Genomic DNA, 25,720 nt, shown 5'->3' with positions numbered 1-25,720 from the left:
AGAGGAGAGCATACGTGAAGGGAGAAGGGAAGGGAGAGCAGACATGAAGGTCTGCTCACAGGGGTGGGGGAGAGAGTAGACCATACATGGAGGACTGCTCACAGGGGCTGGAGAGAGAGAGGAGAGCATACATGAAGGACCACTCACAGGCTGTAGATAGAGAGGAGAGCATACATGGAGGGCAGCTCACAGACTGTAGATTGGGAGGAGAGAATACAGGATGGAAGCTAACATCCAGACAATCAGAATTTTTTTAAATCTGTTTTCATTTTCTAATTGTAATTATCTGTATTTTGTTTTTTTGCACATTATTATGGGGGCAGCCATCTTACATGAGCTGATATTAACAGAATTTAGATATCCTTTACAATAGCATGCTATGTGACCTGTGAAGAGGTCAGCTGATCTCTAAGGCTATGTCAGTTCTTGTGAATGGTCTTACCCCATCTTATCTATATACTGATGTCACCTATTGTGAATGGTTTGAACCCATCTTACCTATATACTGGTGTAAAATATTGTGAGTGGTCTGATCCCATCTTATCTATATACTGGTGTCACCTATTGTGAATGGTCTTATCCCATATTATCTATATACTGGTGTCACCTATTGTGAATGGTCTGATCTCATATTATCTATATACTGGTGTCACCTATTGTGAATGGTCTGATCCCATATTATCTATATACTGGTGTCACCTATTGTGAATGGTCTGATCCCATATTATCTATATACTGGTGTCACCTATTGTAAATGGTCTGATCACTTGATGTAAACAATAAATATTAATAAATGATTTCTGTCTACAGGTGATATCGGGGGCCAAATGGGCTTGTTCATAGGGGCCAGTATCCTCACCATCCTGGAGATCATTGACTACCTGTATGAGGTGAGACTCTACACCGTTTGGGGGGGACATAACGTGACAGAACCTGGGCTGTGTGAGGGGGGGGGGACATCACGTGACAGGACTCGGGCTGTGTAGGTGGGGGAGGGGACATCATGTGACAGGAGGTGGGCTGTGTAGGTGGGGGAGGGGACATCATGTGACAGGAGGTGGGCTGTGTAGGTGGGGGAGGGGACATCATGTGACAGGAGGCGGGCTGTGTAGGTGGGGGAGGGGACATCATGTGACAGGACTCGGGCTGTGTAGGTGGGGGAGGGGACATCATGTGACAGGAGGTGGGCTGTGTAGGTGGGGGAGGGGACATCATGTGACAGGAGGTGGGCTGTGTAGGTGGGGGAGGGGACATCATGTGACAGGAGGTGGGCTGTGTAGGTGGGGGAGGGGACATCATGTGACAGGAGGTGGGCTGTGTAGGTGGGGGAGGGGACATCATGTGACAGGAGGTGGGCTGTGTAGGTGGGGGAGGGGACATCATGTGACAGGACTCGGGCTGTGTAGGTGGGGGAGGGGACATCATGTGACAGGACTCGGGCTGTGTAGGTGGGGGAGGGGACATCATGTGACAGGAGGTGGGCTGTGTAGGTGGGGGAGGGGACATCATGTGACAGGAGGTGGGCTGTGTAGGTGGGGGAGGGGACATCATGTGACAGGAGGTGGGCTGTGTAGGTGGGGGAGGGGACATCATGTGACAGGAGTCGGGCTGTGTAGGTGGGGGAGGGGACATCATGTGACAGGAGTCGGGCTGTGTAGGTGGGGGAGGGGACATCATGTGACAGGAATCGGGCTGTGTAGGTGGGGGAGGGGACATCATGTGACAGGAGGCGGGCTGTGTAGGTGGGGGAGGGGACATCATGTGACAGGAGGTGGGCTGTGTAGGTGGGGGAGGGGACATCATGTGACAGGAGGTGGGCTGTGTAGGTGGGGGAGGGGACATCATGTGACAGGAGGTGGGCTGTGTAGGTGGGGGAGGGGACATCATGTGACCGCCTTCTGACTCCTCCCCCAGTTTTCCATCTTCATTTACCTTTCAGGTTCTCAGAGATAAAGTTCTCGGTTATTTACAGAAGAGAAAGAAAGAAGAAAGGAAAGAAAGTGACCTGGTAAATACATGGACCTATATACACCCTATATACACCCTATATACACCCTATATACTCTGTATACACCCTATATACACCCTATATACACCCTATATACACCCTATATACTCTGTATACACCCTATATACACCCTATATACACCCTATATACTCTATATACACCCTATATACTCTATATACACCCTATATACTCTATATACACCCTATATACACCCTATATACTCTATATACACCCTATATACTCTATATACACCCTATATAAAACCTATATACTCTATATACACCCTATATACTCTATATACACCCTATATACTCTATATACAACCTATATACTCTATATACACCCTATATACTCTATATACTCTATATACACCCTATACACACACATTATATACAACCTATATACCCTATGTGCACCCTATATACACCCTATATACTCTAAGGGGGACATGTATCAAAGATTTTACCCCTGTTTTGTGTATATTTTTTTGCAAGCCCTTTTTTTCCCCATTTTTTTGCGCAGGTTTTGGTAGAGCGCGTCCTCCAGATGTGGTGAATCAGGGCACCTTGGAGGGACATCTATAGTCCACATGGATTTATTACCTGCGTTCTTTTCCTTTGCACCAAACATTTTGTCGCACGTGCGTCTTTTTCCCCGTAAATATAAACATCTATAACTGCACGTAGCGAAATCCTTTCTATTTGTGAAGGAAAGTTCTATAAGAATCCTCCAGAATGTTCTCACTTTCCCATCTCTATTCCTCATTTGCTTTATATTCTTACTCCTTGGTTATTCCAAAGCTCTTCTATAATAATTTGCATATAGAATATTAGTTTCCAGTTCAGTTATTGATTAGATCACTTGGATATTGTTATTTTATCATCCAACAATTTAATCCAATTACATAGGAAATGTTTGATAACTGATCATAGAACAAGATCCGTCACATTAGAATCGCTTTGTATCCACTGAACACTGTAGATCCTTCTCCTTATATTATTACAATTTACTGCTTTCCGTTATACTTTTCCCCAGCGCCCGGTAAGATGGCGGCTATCACTGATATCCATCTTACCATGTGACCACGGGGGGTTTCATCCACACCCCCCCCCCCCCCCCAGCGATCACTGATATCCATCTTACCATGTGACCACGGGGGGTTTCATCCACCCCCCCCCCCCCCAGCGATCGCTGACAGCAGCGCGGTGTGTGAGTCCCCCGGCGTCACTTACCCGGCCATGCGGTGCCCCGAGCGGTCCCGGTGCGAGCGGCATCCTCCAGGCGGTCCCGGGGGTGGTGCGTCCCTGTGGTGAGTTTGCAGCAGGGCGGCATCTTCATTGGCAGCAGTGAGATCGCCATAAAGCGATCTCACTGCTGCCTCTGGGAGTTTCAAAACTGCAACTCCCAGCATGCCCAGACTGCCCAAGCATGCTGGGAGTTGTAGTTCGTCAACATCTGACCCTTCAGATATTGCTGAAATACAACTTCCAGCATGTCTGGCCATGCTGGGAATTATAGTTTTGCAACAGCTGGAGGCACACTAGTTGGGAAACATTGTTCGTTTCCTAACTCTTTTTCCCAACCCGTGTGCCTCCAGCTGTGCCTCCAAACTATAACGCCCAGCATGCACTGACAGACCATGCATGCTGGGAATTGAAGTTGTGCAACAGCTGGAGGCACACTGGTTTGGAAACACTAAGTTAAGTAAAAAAACTTTCAAGTGTTTTGCAACCAGTGTGCCTGCAGCTGTTGCATAACTACAACCCTCAGCATGCACGGACTGCCAAAGGGTATCCTGGGAGTTGTAGCAGTATGCCTCCAGCTGTTGCATAACTACAAGTTCCAGCATGTCCTTCTGCTGTCACTGCATGCTGAGATTTGAAGTTTTTGCAACAGCTGAAGGCACACTGGTTGCAAAACACGGAAACAGACTCAGTGTTTTGCAACCAACCAGTGTGCCTCCAGCTGTTGCAAAACTACAACTCCCAGCATGCACGGACAGCCAAAGGGCATGCTCGGAGTTGTAGTTTTGCAACAGCTGGATGTTCCCTCCTCCTCCCTCCCCCCAATGTGAATGGACAGGGTACACTCACATGGGCGGAGGTTTACAGGGAGTGCTGCAAGATTGAGATGCAGCAAACTCGCTGTCAACCCCCGCCCGTGTGACTGTACCCTAAAAACACTACACTACACTACACTACACTTAAATAAAATAAGTAAAAAACACTATATATACATACCCCTACACAGCCCCCCACCCCAATAAATATGAACATCATCTGGTACGGCACTGTTTCCAAAATGGAGCCTCCAGCTGTTGCAAAACAACTCCCAGTATTGCCGGACAGCCATTGACTGTCCAGGCATGTTGGGAGTTTTGCAACAGCTGGAGGCACCCTGTTTGGGAAACACTGGCATAGAATACCCCTATGCTCACCCCTATGCAAAACCCTAATTTAGGCCTCAAATGCGCATGGCGCTCTCTCACTTTGGAGCCCTGTCGTATTTCAAGACAACATTTTAGGGTCACATATGGGGTATCGCCGTACTCAGGAGAAATTGCCTTACAGATTTTGGGGGGCTTTTTCTCCTTTTACCCCTTATGAAAAGGAACAGTTGGAGTCTACACCAGTATGTTAGTGTATAAAATAACATTATTACACTGACATGCAGGTATTGCCGCATACTTTACATTTTCACAAGAGGTAAATGGGAAAAAAAGATCCCCATTTTTTGGGACACAATTTAGCCGAAGTACGGAGATACCACATATGTGTTCGCAAAGTGCTCTGCGGGCGCACAACAAGGCCCATAAGGTAGAGTGCACATGTACATTTGAGGTGATTTGCACAGGGGGGTCACAGATGGTAAATGAAGAATAAGGACATTGGGAGAATTGATGTTATAATTGGGAGATTAAAACTCTACAGAATGAAGAAAAAACATTCTAAAACTAATAACGAGGACAAAACTTACTGTTTAGGTGCAGAAACGCTGCAGACAAAGCTCCTACTAAATAAAGCTGCGGGGTAAATTTATGCTCTGAGGAGAATTCTACATTTATACGCAATTCAAGAAAGTAGCTGCACAAGAATGATAAATGTAACGTAACTGCGCCAAATATACACAACAGACAGAGGGGTAAAAAACTTCTATTATACACTGGAAATGATACATGTCCCCCTATATATATATATTATTAGGTCACCTCCTTGTTATATATACAGTCCTGGGTATAAATAGATCATGGAGAGATCTCTGTACTGTCCTGATATATTATATATATATATTATTAGGTCACCTCCTTGTTATATATACAGTCCTGGGTATAAATAGATCATGGAGAGATCTCTGTACTGTCCTGATATATTATATATATTATTAGGTCACCTGCTTGTTATATATACAGTCCTGGGTATAAATAGATCATGGAGAGATCTCTGTACTGTCCTGATATATTATATATATTATTAGGTCACCTCCTTGTTATATATACAGTCCTGGGTATAAATAGATCATGGAGAGATCTCTGTACTGTCCTGATATATTATATATATATTATTAGGTCACCTCCTTGTTATATATACAGTCCTGGGTATAAATAGATCATGGAGAGATCTCTGTACTGTCCTGATATATTATATATATTATTAGGTCACCTCCTTGTTATATATACAGTCCTGGGTATAAATAGATCATGGAGAGATCTCTGTACTGTCCTGATATATTATATATATATTATTAGGTCACCTCCTTGTTATATATACAGTCCTGGGTATAAATAGATAATGGAGAGATCTCTGTACTGTCCTGATATATTATATATATATATTATTAGGTCACCTCCTTGTTATATATACAGTCCTGGGTATAAATAGATCATGGAGAGATCTCTGTACTGTCCTGATATATTATATATATATTATTAGGTCACCTCCTTGTTATATATACAGTCCTGGGTATAAATAGATCATGGAGAGATCTCTGTACTGTCCTGATATATTATATATATTATTAGGTCACCTCCTTGTTATATATACAGTCCTGGGTATAAATAGATCATGGAGAGATCTCTGTACTGTCCTGATATATTATATATATATTATTAGGTCACCTCCTTGTTATATATACAGTCCTGGGTATAAATAGATAATGGAGAGATCTCTGTACTGTCCTGATATATTATATATATTATTAGGTCACCTCCTTGTTATATATACAGTCCTGGGTATAAATAGATCATGGAGAGATCTCTGTACTGTCCTGATATATTATATATATTATTAGGTCACCTCCTTGTTATATATACAGTCCTAGGTATAAATAGATCATGGAGAGATCTCTGTACTGTCCTGATATATTATATATATTATTAGGTCACCTTGTTATATATACATTCCTGGGTATAAATAGATCATGGAGAGATCTCTGTACTGTCCTGATATATTATATATATTATTAGGTCTCCTCCTTGTTATATATACAGTCCTGGGTATAAATAGATCATGGAGAGATCTCTGTACTGTCCTGATATATTATATATATATTATTAGGTCACCTCCTTGTTATATATACAGTCCTAGGTATAAATAGATCACGGAGAGATCTCTGTACTGTCCTGATATATTATATATATTATTAGGTCACCTCCTTGTTATATATACAGTCCTGGGTATAAATAGATCATGGAGAGATCTCTGTACTGTCCTGATATATTATATATATTATTAGGTCACCTTGTTATATATACATTCCTGGGTATAAATAGATCATGGAGAGATCTCTGTACTGTCCTGATATATTATATATATTATTAGGTCTCCTCCTTGTTATATATACAGTCCTGGGTATAAATAGATCATGGAGAGATCTCTGTACTGTCCTGATATATTATATATATTATTAGGTCACCTCCTTGTTATATATACAGTCCTGGGTATAAATAGATCATGGAGAGATCTCTGTACTGTCCTGATATATTATATATATTATTAGGTCTCCTCCTTGTTATATATACAGTCCTGGGTATAAATAGATCATGGAGAGATCTCTGTACTGTCCTGATATATTATATATATATTATTAGGTCACCTCCTTGTTATATATACAGTCCTAGGTATAAATAGATCACGGAGAGATCTCTGTACTGTCCTGATATATTATATATATTATTAGGTCACCTCCTTGTTATATATACAGTCCTGGGTATAAATAGATCATGGAGAGATCTCTGTACTGTCCTGATATATTATATATATTATTAGGTCACCTTGTTATATATACATTCCTGGGTATAAATAGATCATGGAGAGATCTCTGTACTGTCCTGATATATTATATATATTATTAGGTCTCCTCCTTGTTATATATACAGTCCTGGGTATAAATAGATCATGGAGAGATCTCTGTACTGTCCTGATATATTATATATATTATTAGGTCACCTTGTTATATATACAGTCCTGGGTATAAATAGATCATCCAGAGATCTCTGTACTGTCCTGATATATTATATATATTATTAGGTCTCCTCCTTGTTATATATACAGTCCTGGGTATAAATAGATCATGGAGAGATCTCTGTACTGTCCTGATATATTATATATATATATTATTAGGTCACCTCCTTGTTATATATACAGTCCTGGGTATAAATAGATCATGGAGAGATCTCTGTACTGTCCTGATATATTATATATATTATTATTAGGTCACCTGCTTGTTATATATACAGTCCTGGGTATAAATAGATCATGGAGAGATCTCTGTACTGTCCTGATATATTATATATATTATTAGGTCACCTCCTTGTTATATATACAGTTCTGGGTATAAATAGATCATGGAGAGATCTCTGTTCTGTCCTGATATATATATTATTAGGTCACCTCCTTGTTATATATACAGTCCTGGGTATAAATAGATCATGGAGAGATCTCTGTACTGTCCTGATATATTATATATCTATATTATTAGGTCACCTCCTTGTTATATACACAGTCCTGGGTATAAATAGATCATGGAGAGATCTCTGTACTGTCCTGATATATTATATATATATATATTATTAGGTCACCTCCTTGTTATATATACAGTCCTGGGTATAAATAGATCATGGAGAGATCTCTGTACTGTCCTGATATATATATTATTAGGTCACCTCCTTGTTATATATACAGTCCTGGGTATAAATAGATCATGGAGAGATCTCTGTACTGTCCTGATATATTATATATATATTATTAGGTCACCTCTTTGTTATATATACAGTCCTGGGTATAAATAGATAATGGAGAGATCTCTGTACTGTCCTGATATATTATATATATTATTAGGTCACCTCCTTGTTATATATACAGTCCTGGGTATAAATAGATCATGGAGAGATCTCTGTACTGTCCTGATATATTATATATATTATTAGGTCACCTCCTTGTTATATATACAGTCCTGGGTATAAATAGATCATGGAGAGATCTCTGTACTGTCCTGATATATTATATATATTATTAGGTCTCCTCCTTGTTATATATACAGTCCTGGGTATAAATAGATCATGGAGAGATCTCTGTACTGTCCTGATATATTATATATATATTATTAGGTCACCTCCTTGTTATATATACAGTCCTAGGTATAAATAGATCATGGAGAGATCTCTGTACTGTCCTGATATATTATATATATTATTAGGTCACCTTGTTATATATACATTCCTGGGTATAAATAGATCATGGAGAGATCTCTGTACTGTCCTGATATATTATATATATTATTAGGTCTCCTCCTTGTTATATATACAGTCCTGGGTATAAATAGATCATGGAGAGATCTCTGTACTGTCCTGATATATTATATATATTATTAGGTCACCTCCTTGTTATATATACAGTCCTGGGTATAAATAGATCATGGAGAGATCTCTGTACAGTCCTGATATATATATTATCAGGTCACCTCCTTGTTATATATACAGTCCTGGGTATAAATATATCATGGAGAGATCTCTGTACTGTCCTGATATATTATATATATTATTAGGTCACCTCCTTGTTATATATACAGTCCTGGGTATAAACAGATCATGGAGAGATCTCTGTACTGTCCTGATATATTATATATATATATATTATTAGGTCTCCTCCTTGTTATATATACAGTCCTGGGTATAAATAGATCATGGAGAGATCTCTGTACTGTCCTGATATATTATATATATATATTATTAGGTCTCCTCCTTGTTATATATACAGTCCTGGGTATAAATAGATCATGGAGAGATTTCTGTACTGTCCTGATATATATATTATTAGGTCACCTCCTTGTTATATATACAGCCCTGGGTATAAATAGATCATGGAGAGATCTCTGTACTGTCCTGATATATTATATATATTATTAGGTCTCCTCCTTGTTATATATACAGTCCTGGGTATAAATAGATCATGGAGAGATCTCTGTACTGTCCTGATATATTATATATATATATTATTAGGTCACCTCCTTGTTATATATACAGTCCTGGGTATAAATAGATCATGGAGAGATATCTGTACTGTCCTGATATATTATATATATTATTAGGTCACCTCCTTGTTATATATACAGTCCTGGGTATAAATAGATCATGGAGAGATCTCTGTACTGTCCTGATATATTATATATATATTATTAGGTCACCTCCTTGTTATATATACAGTCCTGGGTATAAATAGATAATGGAGAGATCTCTGTACTGTCCTGATATATTATATATATATATTATTAGGTCACCTCCTTGTTATATATACAGTCCTGGGTATAAATAGATCATGGAGAGATCTCTGTACTGTCCTGATATATTATATATATATTATTAGGTCACCTCCTTGTTATATATACAGTCCTGGGTATAAATAGATCATGGAGAGATCTCTGTACTGTCCTGATATATTATATATATTATTAGGTCACCTCCTTGTTATATATACAGTCCTGGGTATAAATAGATCATGGAGAGATCTCTGTACTGTCCTGATATATTATATATATATTATTAGGTCACCTCCTTGTTATATATACAGTCCTGGGTATAAATAGATAATGGAGAGATCTCTGTACTGTCCTGATATATTATATATATTATTAGGTCACCTCCTTGTTATATATACAGTCCTGGGTATAAATAGATCATGGAGAGATCTCTGTACTGTCCTGATATATTATATATATTATTAGGTCACCTCCTTGTTATATATACAGTCCTAGGTATAAATAGATCATGGAGAGATCTCTGTACTGTCCTGATATATTATATATATTATTAGGTCACCTTGTTATATATACATTCCTGGGTATAAATAGATCATGGAGAGATCTCTGTACTGTCCTGATATATTATATATATTATTAGGTCTCCTCCTTGTTATATATACAGTCCTGGGTATAAATAGATCATGGAGAGATCTCTGTACTGTCCTGATATATTATATATATTATTAGGTCACCTCCTTGTTATATATACAGTCCTAGGTATAAATAGATCATGGAGAGATCTCTGTACTGTCCTGATATATTATATATATTATTAGGTCACCTCCTTGTTATATATACAGTCCTGGGTATAAATAGATCATGGAGAGATCTCTGTACTGTCCTGATATATTATATATATATTATTAGGTCACCTCCTTGTTATATATACAGTCCTGGGTATAAATAGATCATGGAGAGATCTCTGTACTGTCCTGATATATTATATATATTATTAGGTCTCCTCCTTGTTATATATACAGTCCTGGGTATAAATAGATCATGGAGAGATCTCTGTACTGTCCTGATATATTATATATATATTATTAGGTCACCTCCTTGTTATATATACAGTCCTAGGTATAAATAGATCACGGAGAGATCTCTGTACTGTCCTGATATATTATATATATTATTAGGTCACCTCCTTGTTATATATACAGTCCTGAGTATAAATAGATCATGGAGAGATCTCTGTACTGTCCTGATATATTATATATATATTATTAGGTCACCTCCTTGTTATATATACAGTCCTGGGTATAAATAGATCATGGAGAGATCTCTGTACTGTCCTGATATATTATATATATTATTAGGTCTCCTCCTTGTTATATATACAGTCCTGGGTATAAATAGATCATGGAGAGATCTCTGTACTGTCCTGATATATTATATATATTATTAGGTCACCTCCTTGTTATATATACAGTCCTGGGTATAAATAGATCATGGAGAGATCTCTGTACTGTCCTGATATATTATATATATTGTTACGCCGAGCGCTCCGGGTCCCCGCTCCTCCCCGGAGCGCTCACTTCACTCTCTCCGCTGCAGCGCTCCGGTCACGTCCTCTGACCCGGGGCGCTGCGATCCCGCTGCCAGCCGGGATGCGATTCGCGATGCGGGTAGCGCCCGCTCGCGATGCGCACCCCGGCTCCCCTACCTGACTCGCTCCCCGTCTGTTCTGTCCCGGCGCGCGCGGCCCCGCTCCCTAGGGCGCGCGCGCGCCGGGTCTCTGCGATTTAAAGGGCCACTGCGCCGCTGATTGGCGCAGTGGTTCCAATTAGGGTAATCACCTGTGCACTTCCCTATATTACCTCACTTCCCTTGCACTCCCTTGCCGGATCTTGTTGCCTTAGTGCCAGTGAAAGCGTTTCCTTGTGTGTTCCTTGCCTGTGTTTCCAGACCTTCTGCCGTTGCCCCTGACTACGATCCTTGCTGCCTGCCCCGACCTTCTGCTACGTCCGACCTTGCTTCTGTCTACTCCCTTGTACCGCGCCTATCTTCAGCAGCCAGAGAGGTTGAGCCGTTGCTAGTGGATACGACCTGGTCACTACCGCCGCAGCAAGACCAACCCGCTTTGCGGCGGGCTCTGGTGAAAACCAGTAGTGGCTTAGAACCGGTCCACTAGCACGGTCCACGCCAATCCCTCTCTGGCACAGAGGGTCCACTACCTGCCAGCCGGCATCGTGACATCTATTATTAGGTCACCTTGTTATATATACAGTCCTGGGTATAAATAGATCATCCAGAGATCTCTGTACTGTCCTGATATATTATATATATTATTAGGTCTCCTTGTTATATATACAGTCCTGGGTATAAATAGATCATGGAGAGATCTCTGTACTGTCCTGATATATTATATATATTATTAGGTCACCTCCTTGTTATATATACAGTCCTGGGTATAAATAGATCATGGAGAGATCTCTGTACTGTCCTGATATATTATATATATTATTAGGTCTCCTCCTTGTTATATATACAGTCCTGGGTATAAATAGATCATGGAGAGATCTCTGTACTGTCCTGATATATTATATATATATATTATTAGGTCACCTCCTTGTTATATATACAGTCCTGGGTATAAATAGATCATGGAGAGATCTCTGTACTGTCCTGATATATTATATATATTATTATTAGGTCACCTGCTTGTTATATATACAGTCCTGGGTATAAATAGATCATGGAGAGATCTCTGTACTGTCCTGATATATTATATATATTATTAGGTCACCTCCTTGTTATATATACAGTTCTGGGTATAAATAGATCATGGAGAGATCTCTGTTCTGTCCTGATATATATATTATTAGGTCACCTCCTTGTTATATATACAGTCCTGGGTATAAATAGATCATGGAGAGATCTCTGTACTGTCCTGATATATTATATATCTATATTATTAGGTCACCTCCTTGTTATATACACAGTCCTGGGTATAAATAGATCATGGAGAGATCTCTGTACTGTCCTGATATATTATATATATATATATTATTAGGTCACCTCCTTGTTATATATACAGTCCTGGGTATAAATAGATCATGGAGAGATCTCTGTACTGTCCTGATATATATATTATTAGGTCACCTCCTTGTTATATATACAGTCCTGGGTATAAATAGATCATGGAGAGATCTCTGTACTGTCCTGATATATTATATATATATTATTAGGTCACCTCTTTGTTATATATACAGTCCTGGGTATAAATAGATAATGGAGAGATCTCTGTACTGTCCTGATATATTATATATATTATTAGGTCACCTCCTTGTTATATATACAGTCCTGGGTATAAATAGATCATGGAGAGATCTCTGTACTGTCCTGATATATTATATATATTATTAGGTCACCTCCTTGTTATATATACAGTCCTAGGTATAAATAGATCATGGAGAGATCTCTGTACTGTCCTGATATATTATATATATTATTAGGTCACCTTGTTATATATACATTCCTGGGTATAAATAGATCATGGAGAGATCTCTGTACTGTCCTGATATATTATATATATTATTAGGTCTCCTCCTTGTTATATATACAGTCCTGGGTATAAATAGATCATGGAGAGATCTCTGTACTGTCCTGATATATTATATATATTATTAGGTCACCTCCTTGTTATATATACAGTCCTAGGTATAAATAGATCATGGAGAGATCTCTGTACTGTCCTGATATATTATATATATTATTAGGTCACCTCCTTGTTATATATACAGTCCTGGGTATAAATAGATCATGGAGAGATCTCTGTACTGTCCTGATATATTATATATATATTATTAGGTCACCTCCTTGTTATATATACAGTCCTGGGTATAAATAGATCATGGAGAGATCTCTGTACTGTCCTGATATATTATATATATTATTAGGTCTCCTCCTTGTTATATATACAGTCCTGGGTATAAATAGATCATGGAGAGATCTCTGTACTGTCCTGATATATTATATATATATTATTAGGTCACCTCCTTGTTATATATACAGTCCTAGGTATAAATAGATCACGGAGAGATCTCTGTACTGTCCTGATATATTATATATATTATTAGGTCACCTCCTTGTTATATATACAGTCCTGAGTATAAATAGATCATGGAGAGATCTCTGTACTGTCCTGATATATTATATATATATTATTAGGTCACCTCCTTGTTATATATACAGTCCTGGGTATAAATAGATCATGGAGAGATCTCTGTACTGTCCTGATATATTATATATATTATTAGGTCTCCTCCTTGTTATATATACAGTCCTGGGTATAAATAGATCATGGAGAGATCTCTGTACTGTCCTGATATATTATATATATTATTAGGTCACCTCCTTGTTATATATACAGTCCTGGGTATAAATAGATCATGGAGAGATCTCTGTACTGTCCTGATATATTATATATATTGTTACGCCGAGCGCTCCGGGTCCCCGCTCCTCCCCGGAGCGCTCACTTCACTCTCTCCGCTGCAGCGCTCCGGTCACGTCCTCTGACCCGGGGCGCTGCGATCCCGCTGCCAGCCGGGATGCGATTCGCGATGCGGGTAGCGCCCGCTCGCGATGCGCACCCCGGCTCCCCTACCTGACTCGCTCCCCGTCTGTTCTGTCCCGGCGCGCGCGGCCCCGCTCCCAGGGGCGGGCGCGCGCGCCGGGTCTCTGCGATTTAAAGGGCCACTGCGCCGCTGATTGGCGCAGTGGTTCCAATTAGGGTAATCACCTGTGCACTTCCCTATATTACCTCACTTCCCTTGCACTCCCTTGCCGGATCTTGTTGCCTTAGTGCCAGTGAAAGCGTTTCCTTGTGTGTTCCTTGCCTGTGTTTCCAGACCTTCTGCCGTTGCCCCTGACTACGATCCTTGCTGCCTGCCCCGACCTTCTGCTACGTCCGACCTTGCTTCTGTCTACTCCCTTGTACCGCGCCTATCTTCAGCAGCCAGAGAGGTGAGCCGTTGCTAGTGGATACGACCTGGTCACTACCGCCGCAGCAAGACCAACCCGCTTTGCGGCGGGCTCTGGTGAAAACCAGTAGTGGCTTAGAACCGATCCACTAGCACGGTCCACGCCAATCCCTCTCTGGCACAGAGGGTCCACTACCTGCCAGCCGGCATCGTGACATCTATTATTAGGTCACCTTGTTATATATACAGTCCTGGGTATAAATAGATCATCCAGAGATCTCTGTACTGTCCTGATATATTATATATATTATTAGGTCTCCTTGTTATATATACAGTCCTGGGTATAAATAGATCATGGAGAGATCTCTGTACTGTCCTGATATATTATATATATTATTAGGTCACCTCCTTGTTATATATACAGTCCTGGGTATAAATAGATCATGGAGAGATCTCTGTACTGTCCTGATATATTATATATATTATTAGGTCTCCTCCTTGTTATATATACAGTCCTGGGTATAAATAGATCATGGAGAGATCTCTGTACTGTCCTGATATATTATATATATATATTATTAGGTCACCTCCTTGTTATATATACAGTCCTGGGTATAAATAGATCATGGAGAGATCTCTGTACTGTCCTGATATATTATATATATTATTATTAGGTCACCTGCTTGTTATATATACAGTCCTGGGTATAAATAGATCATGGAGAGATCTCTGTACTGTCCTGATATATTATATATATTATTAGGTCACCTCCTTGTTATATATACAGTTCTGGGTATAAATAGATCATGGAGAGATCTCTGTTCTGTCCTGATATATATATTATTAGGTCACCTCCTTGTTATATATACAGTCCTGGGTATAAATAGATCATGGAGAGATCTCTGTACTGTCCTGATATATTATATATCTATATTATTAGGTCACCTCCTTGTTATATACACAGTCCTGGGTATAAATAGATCATGGAGAGATCTCTGTACTGTCCTGATATATTATATATATATATATTATTAGGTCACCTCCTTGTTATATATACAGTCCTGGGTATAAATAGATCATGGAGAGATCTCTGTACTGTCCTGATATATATATTATTAGGTCACCTCCTTGTTATATATACAGTCCTGGGTATAAATAGATCATGGAGAGATCTCTGTACTGTCCTGATATATTATATATATATTATTAGGTCACCTCTTTGTTATATATACAGTCCTGGGTATAAATAGATAATGGAGAGATCTCTGTACTGTCCTGATATATTATATATATTATTAGGTCACCTCCTTGTTATATATACAGTCCTGGGTATAAATAGATCATGGAGAGATCTCTGTACTGTCCTGATATATTATATATATTATTAGGTCACCTCCTTGTTATATATACAGTCCTGGGTATAAATAGATCATGGAGAGATCTCTGTACTGTCCTGATATATTATATATATTATTAGGTCTCCTCCTTGTTATATATACAGTCCTGGGTATAAATAGATCATGGAGAGATCTCTGTACTGTCCTGATATATTATATATATATTATTAGGTCACCTCCTTGTTATATATACAGTCCTAGGTATAAATAGATCATGGAGAGATCTCTGTACTGTCCTGATATATTATATATATTATTAGGTCTCCTCCTTGTTATATATACAGTCCTGGGTATAAATAGATCATGGAGAGATCTCTGTACTGTCCTGATATATTATATATATTATTAGGTCACCTCCTTGTTATATATACAGTCCTGGGTATAAATAGATCATGGAGAGATCTCTGTACAGTCCTGATATATATATTATCAGGTCACCTCCTTGTTATATATACAGTCCTGGGTATAAATATATCATGGAGAGATCTCTGTACTGTCCTGATATATTATATATATTATTAGGTCACCTCCTTGTTATATATACAGTCCTGGGTATAAACAGATCATGGAGAGATCTCTGTACTGTCCTGATATATTATATATATATATATTATTAGGTCTCCTCCTTGTTATATATACAGTCCTGGGTATAAATAGATCATGGAGAGATCTCTGTACTGTCCTGATATATTATATATATATATATTATTAGGTCTCCTCCTTGTTATATATACAGTCCTGGGTATAAATAGATCATGGAGAGATCTCTGTACTGTCCTGATATATATATTATTAGGTCACCTCCTTGTTATATATACAGCCCTGGGTATAAATAGATCATGGAGAGATCTCTGTACTGTCCTGATATATTATATATATTATTAGGTCTCCTCCTTGTTATATATACAGTCCTGGGTATAAATAGATCATGGAGAGATCTCTGTACTGTCCTGATATATTATATATATTATTAGGTCACCTCCTTGTTATATATACAGTCCTGGGTATAAATAGATCATGGAGAGATCTCTGTACTGTCCTGATATATTATATATATTATTAGGTCACCTCCTTGTTATATATACAGTCCTGGGTATAAATAGATCATGGAGAGATCTCTGTACTGTCCTGATATATTATATATTTTATTATTAGGTCACCTCCTTGTTATATATACAGTCCTGGGTATAAATAGATCATGGAGAGATCTCTGTACTGTCCTGATATATTATATATATTATTATTAGGTCACCTGCTTGTTATATATACAGTCCTGGGTATAAATAGATCATGGAGAGATCTCTGTACTGTCCTGATATATTATATATATTATTAGGTCACCTCCTTGTTATATATACAGTTCTGGGTATAAATAGATCATGGAGAGATCTCTGTTCTGTCCTGATATATATATTATTAGGTCACCTCCTTGTTATATATACAGTCCTGGGTATAAATAGATCATGGAGAGATCTCTGTACTGTCCTGATATATTATATATATATTATTAGGTCACCTCCTTGTTATATATACAGTCCTGGGTATAAATAGATCATGGAGAGATCTCTGTACTGTCCTGATATATTATATATCTATATTATTAGGTCACCTCCTTGTTATATATACAGTCCTAGGTATAAATAGATCATGGAGAGATCTCTGTACTGTCCTGATATATTATATATCTATATTATTAGGTCACCTCCTTGTTATATACACAGTCCTGGGTATAAATAGATCATGGAGAGATCTCTGTACTGTCCTGATATATTATATATATATTATTAGGTCACCTCCTTGTTATATATACAGTTCTGGGTATAAATAGATCATGGAGAGATCTCTGTTCTGTCCTGATATATTATATATATTATTAGGTCACCTTGTTATATATACATTCCTGGGTATAAATAGATCATGGAGAGATCTCTGTACTGTCCTGATATATTATATATCTATATTATTAGGTCACCTCCTTGTTATATATACAGTCCTGGGTATAATAGATCATGGAGAGATCTCTGTACTGTCCTGATATATATATATATATATATTATTAGGTCACCTCCTTGTTATATATATATACAGTCCTGATATATTATATATATTATTAGGTCACCTCCTTGTTATATATACAGTCCTGGGTATAAATAGATCATGTAGAGATCTCTGTACTGTCCTGATATATATATATATATTATTAGGTCACCTCCTTGTTATATATACAGTCCTGGGTATAAATAGATCATGGAGAGATCTCTGTACTGTCCTGATATATTATATATATATTATTAGGTCCCCTCCTTGTTATATATACAGTCCTGGGTATAAATAGATCATGGAGAGATCTCTGTACTGTCCTGATATATTATATATATTATTAGGTCACCTCCTTGTTATATATACAGTCCTGGGTATAAATAGATCATGTAGAGATCTCTGTACTGTCCTGATATATTATATATATTATTAGGTCACCTCCTTGTTATATACACAGTCCTGGGTATAAATAGATCATGGAGAGATATCTGTACTGTCCTGATATATTATATATATTATTAGGTCACCTCCTTGTTATATATACACTCCTGGGTATAAATAGATCATGGAGAGATCTCTGTACTGTCCTGATATATTATATATATTATTAGGTCTCCTCCTTGTTATATATACAGTCCTGGGTATAAATAGATCATGGAGAGATCTCTGTACTGTCCTGATATATTATATATATTATTATTAGGTCACCCCCTTGTTATATATACAGTCCTGGGTATAAATAGATCATGGAGAGATCTCTGTACTGTCCTGATATATTATTTATATATATTATTAGGTCACCTCCTTGTTATATATACAGTCCTGGGTATAAATAGATCAGGGAGAGATCTCTGTACTGTCCTGATATATTATCTATATTATTAGGTCACCTCCTTGTTATATATACAGTCCTGGGTATAAATAGATCATGGAGAGATCTCTGTACTGTCCTGATATATTATATATATATTATTAGGTCACCTCCTTATTATATATACAGTCTTGGGTATAAATGGATCATGGAGAGATCTCTGTACTGTCCTGATATATTATATGTGGTAACCACGAGTGAAACCCGCGACGGCCACTATGCTGGGGTTAGCTACTTGGTTCTTGGGGGGGGGGGGGTTATGAATCCAGGGTCGGATGGTATTAACCCTTAATGCCACGTGATGCCACTGTAGTCTTGGTATCTCCCGGGGTACTACAGGTCCAGGGAACTCCATCTCCCCACAGGCTAGCAAGGAAAGAATTGACTCCACACTAGGTTGCAGTATAACGGAGGCTTTACTAACTTGAAGATAGGTGGTACAATCTCCACAGCGCTCAACCAAAGTCTCCCAAAGGGTTAACAGGCTCTAGAGGACCACACAGCTTGCAGTGCCTGGACTTGATATTACATATATACTTGGCTCTTATGGCCGGACTAGGAGTTTTAGGTCTCCTTGAGATTAAAGTCACTTACTGAAGTGTTGGTAGATTTGGGGATTTTTGCCGGAGGATAATGAATTGTCCTTTAGGAATCCTCTGATCAAGGCTGAAGTAAAGGCTGGATATTAGTTGGGGTTACTTCATGCTTTTCTTATCTCTCTCTCTCATCTTTGCTCTCACTCCTCTGCGGATTCTCTCTGCTCTTCCGGAGATTCACCTCCTCTGAACTTGCTCGGACCACCACTCTGTACTCTGAACTCCACCCCACTCTCCTCTCCTCCTCTACTCTCCTATACACAGGAAATGCCGCCCCTTCTAAGGGAAGGCTAAACTAAAGCCCATTGGCCAGGCAGCTGTGGATCATAGAGTTGTCTGTATCCCCTTTAGGATTTACAATAAATTTACATACAAGTAATAACATAACATAATACCTTACACAAAAGTTTAGTCTAGCCCTCAGTCCTCCACTCTCACATACCCTGACTAAGCATGAGGTTGCTAGGTAACATACTTAAAGCTACAGACACCCAATAAGGGATTGCTAAGTTATAACTAGGGATGCACCGATATATCGGCGGCCGAAACATATCGGCCGAAAATAGCTATTTTGGGGAAATGCCAAAACAACTAAAAATTAGCTGATAATGACCCACCTCCCCCCAAGACCATCCCAACTCACCATCTCCCGCTGGCCGATCCGCTCCGGGGCCTCTGCAAGCTCCGCTTCCCGTATACCATTTACCAAATAGAAAAACCTGCTATTGGCTATTTCAAAATGCAATAGCCAATTGCAGGTTGGCTTTTGGACCCGCCCTCTGCCTGCTGAAGGAGTAAGTTCTCCTTCAGGTCCGCTCCTCTGCAGATAGTGGGCGGGTCCAATAGCCAACCTTCGATTGGCTATTGCATTTTAAAATAGCCAATAGCAGGTTTGCTATTGTTTTCAATCAGGGCCGGCGCAACCCATAGACAGAATAGGCCGCTGCCTCCGCACCCTGGTTGCCTGGTGACCAGCCAGGTCCATACCGCCCGCCAGCCTCTGGCTCCTTAGTAAAAGCGCAAAAAATGACAAAGAGGCAGTGCAGCTCAATCTACCATCTACTCCGAGGTTAACTGGTAGGTCTAAAAAAAACAAAAGACCCAGTAATCAACAAGAGGAAATATATAATAAGAAATAATTCTATAACCAGTCCTCAAAAAGTAGTGAAAAAAGGGGAAAGAAAAGGAATAAATACAGAGAGAAAAGTGATAGTGATTTAGAATTGAAAATGTACAGTGATGTGAGAGTAAAAAGAAAAATAAAGGCGACTATGAAAGTTCACAATATCAAAGAAGAGTGGATGAGTGCAAAGTGATAATCCGAAAGATCAGGGGTAATGAAAATATTAATAGTTATTAAACATCCAAAAAATACCCAAAAATATGAATAATAAGAATGCCTGCAAAAGATGATCATTTGCATTTATTAAAAATAATTCATGCCTGGGCAGGGCCCTTGCGATCTAAAGAATAAAATAATGTAAAAAATGCCGACTCTCTCAAAATATAAAAATGTAAAAATTGTCCTTTATAGCCGAAAAACTGAAAGTTGTGTGAATAGCAACAGTATTGAATATAATATCCAGCGATGGGAGAGTCTGTATACTCCAGTGATGCTCCAATGGGAAACAGTCACCTTAAACTGTAGTAAATGTTTCAATATTTCATTCAGAAGATATAATGTAATTAATCACTGTTAACCACTTGTGTCCCACAACAGATGTTTGTAGAATAGCAGCATTAATAGCAAGATATAGTTACAGTTGCTTATATGAAGTCAGGCACAGACCTTATGGTTTTATTCACCGTGATGATCGGCAGCTGAATGTCTCCAGAGTTGCAGGCTCCGGGGACTATAGGAGCTCAGTGCCCGCACGGACCCAATCAATCACTACCCTGTTATGGGGGTACTTCTCGTGCCGTGGTTGGGAAGATGTGATGATCCCGATTGCGTTATATATCGTAGCCAAGCAGGAGTATCGTGCTTTGCACAGCTCAGTAGCCGGTCTGTGGAGAAATCGGCAGCGACTGCCCGGCGTCCTCGTGGCGTGTGAATAGCGCGCTAATTCACAGAGGTCCACTAGTCCGGGTCCTACAGCGCTGTCTAGGGCACTCTAGACATTCTTCAGTAGCCTGATGTTTATCTAATCAGGCTACTGAGGAATGCGACATTAAGTTGTGAAACGCGTCTAGCCTTGTCTCATATCTATCAGCCATCTCTATCTCAATCTTGTTTTATACCTGTATCAGCCGATACTGCCTAGACAGCGCTGTAGGACCCGGACTAGTGGACCTCTGTGAATTAGCGCGCTATTCACACGCCACGAGGACGCCGGGCAGTCGCTGCCGATTTCTCCACAGACCGGCTACTGAGCTGTGCAAAGCACGATACTCCTGCTTGGCTACGATATATAACGCAATCGGGATCATCACATCTTCCCAACCACGGCACAAGAAGTACCCCCATAACAGGGTAGTGATTGATTGGGTCCGTGCGGGCACTGAGCTCCTATAGTCCCCGGAGCCTGCAACTCTGGAGACATTCAGCTGCCGATCATCACGGTGAATAAAACCATAAGGTCTGTGCCTGACTTCATATAAGCAACTGTAACTATATCTTAAAACTTAATATAGTATTAGCGTATCGGCGCACAGAAACAATAAAAAGGTATATTTAAATTTGCTATGGTTGGCCGTATCCTTGATATAAGGAGCCGGTAAGTACTAAGACTATATAACTGATGATAATTCTTATCAGATATACCAAAAATTAATTAAACCTAAATGTCCATGGATTTAATAACACCTAAAGCAGAAAACCGGATGATGACAAAGAAATTTGAAAAAATACTAAGTTATTTGCAAGTGACTTGCGATCACAGCATCCGATACAAATGTTGCGATAATGTTTCCGATGTGAATACAATGACTACAATCTCTGACACAAATGTGGTAGGAGCCAAGTGTTTCATAAAAAGTGACCCGGTACCTGTAAACATACAGCGCTCGTGATAGAACTGTGGCCCGGAGGTTGTTTCCCACTTATGATCCAGGTAGGAACGTAAACTGAAATAGATATCCGTGGTGGTTGATGATTGGAATCGATGTCCGCTATGGTTCCGAGGAGCCGCAGAAAGCTCCCTTCAATACGGGTCTTTTAGCAGCGGTTACACACACCGCGAGGATCGCTCCGGCCGGATAGCGTCTCACCGGTGTGGCGCGCTGAACAACGGATGGTGTTGCGGTATTGCCTGGGCGCTACTTAGTGACGTCACTATTGTTGTAGGGCACAGAAGCCGGGTCAGATCCAATGCATTTCGGATAGTTCGCTATCCTTCCTCAGGGATGGGTGATCCCCCCAGGACAATACCATTTATAATGTCTACTCTTCAATAATCCGGCGTTTGAAGGGAACTTCCACTAATCCGCAAAACTTCATAACATACGCATTCTTAATATGAATAATACCTAGTAATAGGAACTTCTTTACAGTTTCTTCAATATAGAACAACGTTTTAGGAACCTTTTCTAGATAAGTGTAGATTTTAAATTTCTTAGATTACAAAAATAGGATTTAGGGGTAGTGGATAGCAGTGGACTGCACCCTAAGGTGCAAAAAACGCATCAAAAACGCATGTTGAAAAAAAATGCAGTCTGAACACTGACTTATTTTTTTCCCTCTTTTTTATATTTGAAAGACATTGTAGGTGGAATTATAAGATAGTGTTGGACTAAATAAAAGCAAAAAGTTCGAAATCGGTATTAAGACCAAATGGTGTCATAGAGTTCAAATTAAATATCCATCGGCTCTCTGACCTGGACATGGCTGCTAAATGGTCACCTCCTCTCCAGTGTCGTTTCATTTCTTCTATACCAAAGAACTCTGAATTTTTGAAAGAGGCTTCGTGTTTGTCCAAATAGTGTTTAGACAGCGGGTGTCCAGCAAATTTCCTTTCAATATTATAAATATGTTCTCCGAACCTGGTAGATAGGAGACGCTTTGTCCTACCTACATACGTTTTTCCACAGGGTCACTGTATGGCATATATCACATTCTTACATTTACAGTTTAGATGTGATTTAATCTTCTGTTTAAAGTTCCCGTCCCAACTCTACTGCCGAATGGGGGGTTAGTTTTCCTGTCTTTCTGCAACATTTACATGAACGGCAGTGGTAGAAACCTGGAGGGTTAAGGAATGTCTGGTGGGTATCTTTATTGGAACTCTTTACTATGGGTGCCAATTGGCAGTTTTTCTAAAAATAAATGTGGGTTCTTTCTGCAAATATTGTCCCACAATACGGTCTTCTTTCAAAATGTCCCAATGTTTCTTCACTATCTTTTTAAGTACATTACTCTGATTGTTATAAATGGTGATGATAGGGACTTTAATAGTTTCATCCACCAAGATTGTGGTTTCTTTTACTTTTTGAGTAAGTAAGTCTCCCCTTTCCAACTCCTTCACTTGTTCCGCAATTGTCTCCAGACTTTCCTTATTGTAACCTTTTTCCATAAACTTGTTCTGCAGGTCCACTGCTTCTTTGTTATATTCCTCTAGTTCTGTGCAATTTCTCCTTATACGGATAAACTGGCTACGGGGAATATTCCTAAGCCAGATGGGTAGGTGACAGCTATCTAAATTGATATAACTATTACTGTCAGTCGTCTTCCTGTATGTTTTGGTTAACAGTTTGCCATTTTGAATAAATATAGTGAGATCTAAAAAGTTGATCTCTGTACGGCTAAAAGTAGGGGTGAACGTTAGATAAAAATCACTTTTATTTAAATTAATAAAAAATTGTTGTAGAGTTTCTTCCGTCCCCTTCCAGATAAAAATGATGTCATCGATAAAACGCCGCCAGAGGACCAGATCCGACGCCAGGCCAGTACCTGAGAGGATGGTACTTTCCTCCCAGTACCCCATATAGAGATTAGAATAGCCTGGCGCAAATCTGGTCCCCATGGCGGTGCCCCACTTCTGCAGGTAAAAAACATTTTCATATAAAAAATAATTATGACTTAGAATGAATGATATACAATCACCAATAAAATTAATTTGTTCCTGAGGTAAAATTGGATCCTTTCCCATAAAATATTCTGCCGCCAACCTCCCTTTCTGATGTTCAATGATGGTATAAAGGGAGGGGACGTCCAAGGTGCCAAGAATATAGTTCGGTTTCCAATCAACCTCCTGGAGTATCTGTAGTATATGGGTAGTGTCCTTGAGATCAGTAGGTAATTTTATTACATATTTTTGTAAATGAGTGTCCACATACTTAGATAGATTTGATGTCAAGCAGTTAACCCCCGAAATGATGGGGCGTCCCAGAGGTTCTGTAGCAGATTTATGTATTTTGGGAATGTGGTAAAAAGCAGCTATTTGTGGATGTTTTTGGTTAATAAATTCCATTTCTTTCTTATTTAAAATTCCTAGGTCTCTCCCCTTCTGGGATAGGTCCAATAGTTCTTTCTTAAAAGAGACAGTAGGGTCGCCTGGTAATTTGCTGTATGTTTTCCCATCATACAGCAAGCGTATTGATTCTGCATGATAATCCTGTTTGTTTTGAATCACAATATTCCCTCCCTTGTCGTCTGGCCTAATTATTATATCATAATTTTCCTGTAGGGTTTTGATTGCAAATTGTTCCTTCCTAGTAAGATTAGGTTTTAGGATTCCTGGTGTTCTGCCGGCAGATATCACGGACAACCATACTTTCAAATACTCGGAAGGAATCCGAGTATTAGTTCTGAGGGTGAAATGTAGACTTATTTTTTAGATTTGTATGTAGGAACTTGTTAGGTACATCTTCCGTATTGCTGATGATGGGGTTTTTCATTAAAAAAAATTTTTAAAGATAGATTCCGCATGAATTTCTTTATACCAATAAATGCTTCAAATTTGTTAAAGGTGTTACTGGGGGCAAATTTCAGACCTTTCTGTAATAACTTCGATTCATCAGTATTTAGGACATGATTGCTTAAATGATAGATTTTTTGGGTGGGCCTCTTCTCCATTTCGCCTTCCCCCTCCCGACGGTGTATGTTTTCCTTTATTTCCTCTCTCTTCTTTTTGGCGCATTTCCCCCCTCTTGTG

At 39.2% G+C, this 25,720-nt stretch overlaps 1 protein-coding gene across 4 annotated transcripts in view; it reads left to right on the top strand.

Annotated features, from left to right (window-relative positions):
- The window catches only part of LOC130331005 (acid-sensing ion channel 1C-like), a 186,301-nt gene that overhangs the window by 108,306 nt on the left and 52,275 nt on the right, over nt 1–25,720 (top strand). For all 4 annotated transcript variants that reach the window (XM_056553662.1, XM_056553661.1, XM_056553660.1 and 1 more), the window contains 2 exons: nt 811–890; nt 1,940–2,008. In XM_056553662.1, the coding sequence (XP_056409637.1) occupies nt 811–890; nt 1,940–2,008 (149 nt within the window). The remainder of the gene's footprint in view (nt 1–810; nt 891–1,939; nt 2,009–25,720) is intronic.

This window comes from Hyla sarda, unplaced genomic scaffold (assembly GCF_029499605.1).
Source record: "Hyla sarda isolate aHylSar1 unplaced genomic scaffold, aHylSar1.hap1 scaffold_345, whole genome shotgun sequence".
Lineage (NCBI taxonomy): Eukaryota > Metazoa > Chordata > Amphibia > Anura > Hylidae > Hyla > Hyla sarda.
The sequence above is the reverse complement of the archived record's forward strand: the minus strand, read 5'-3'. Positions and strand labels throughout refer to the sequence as shown.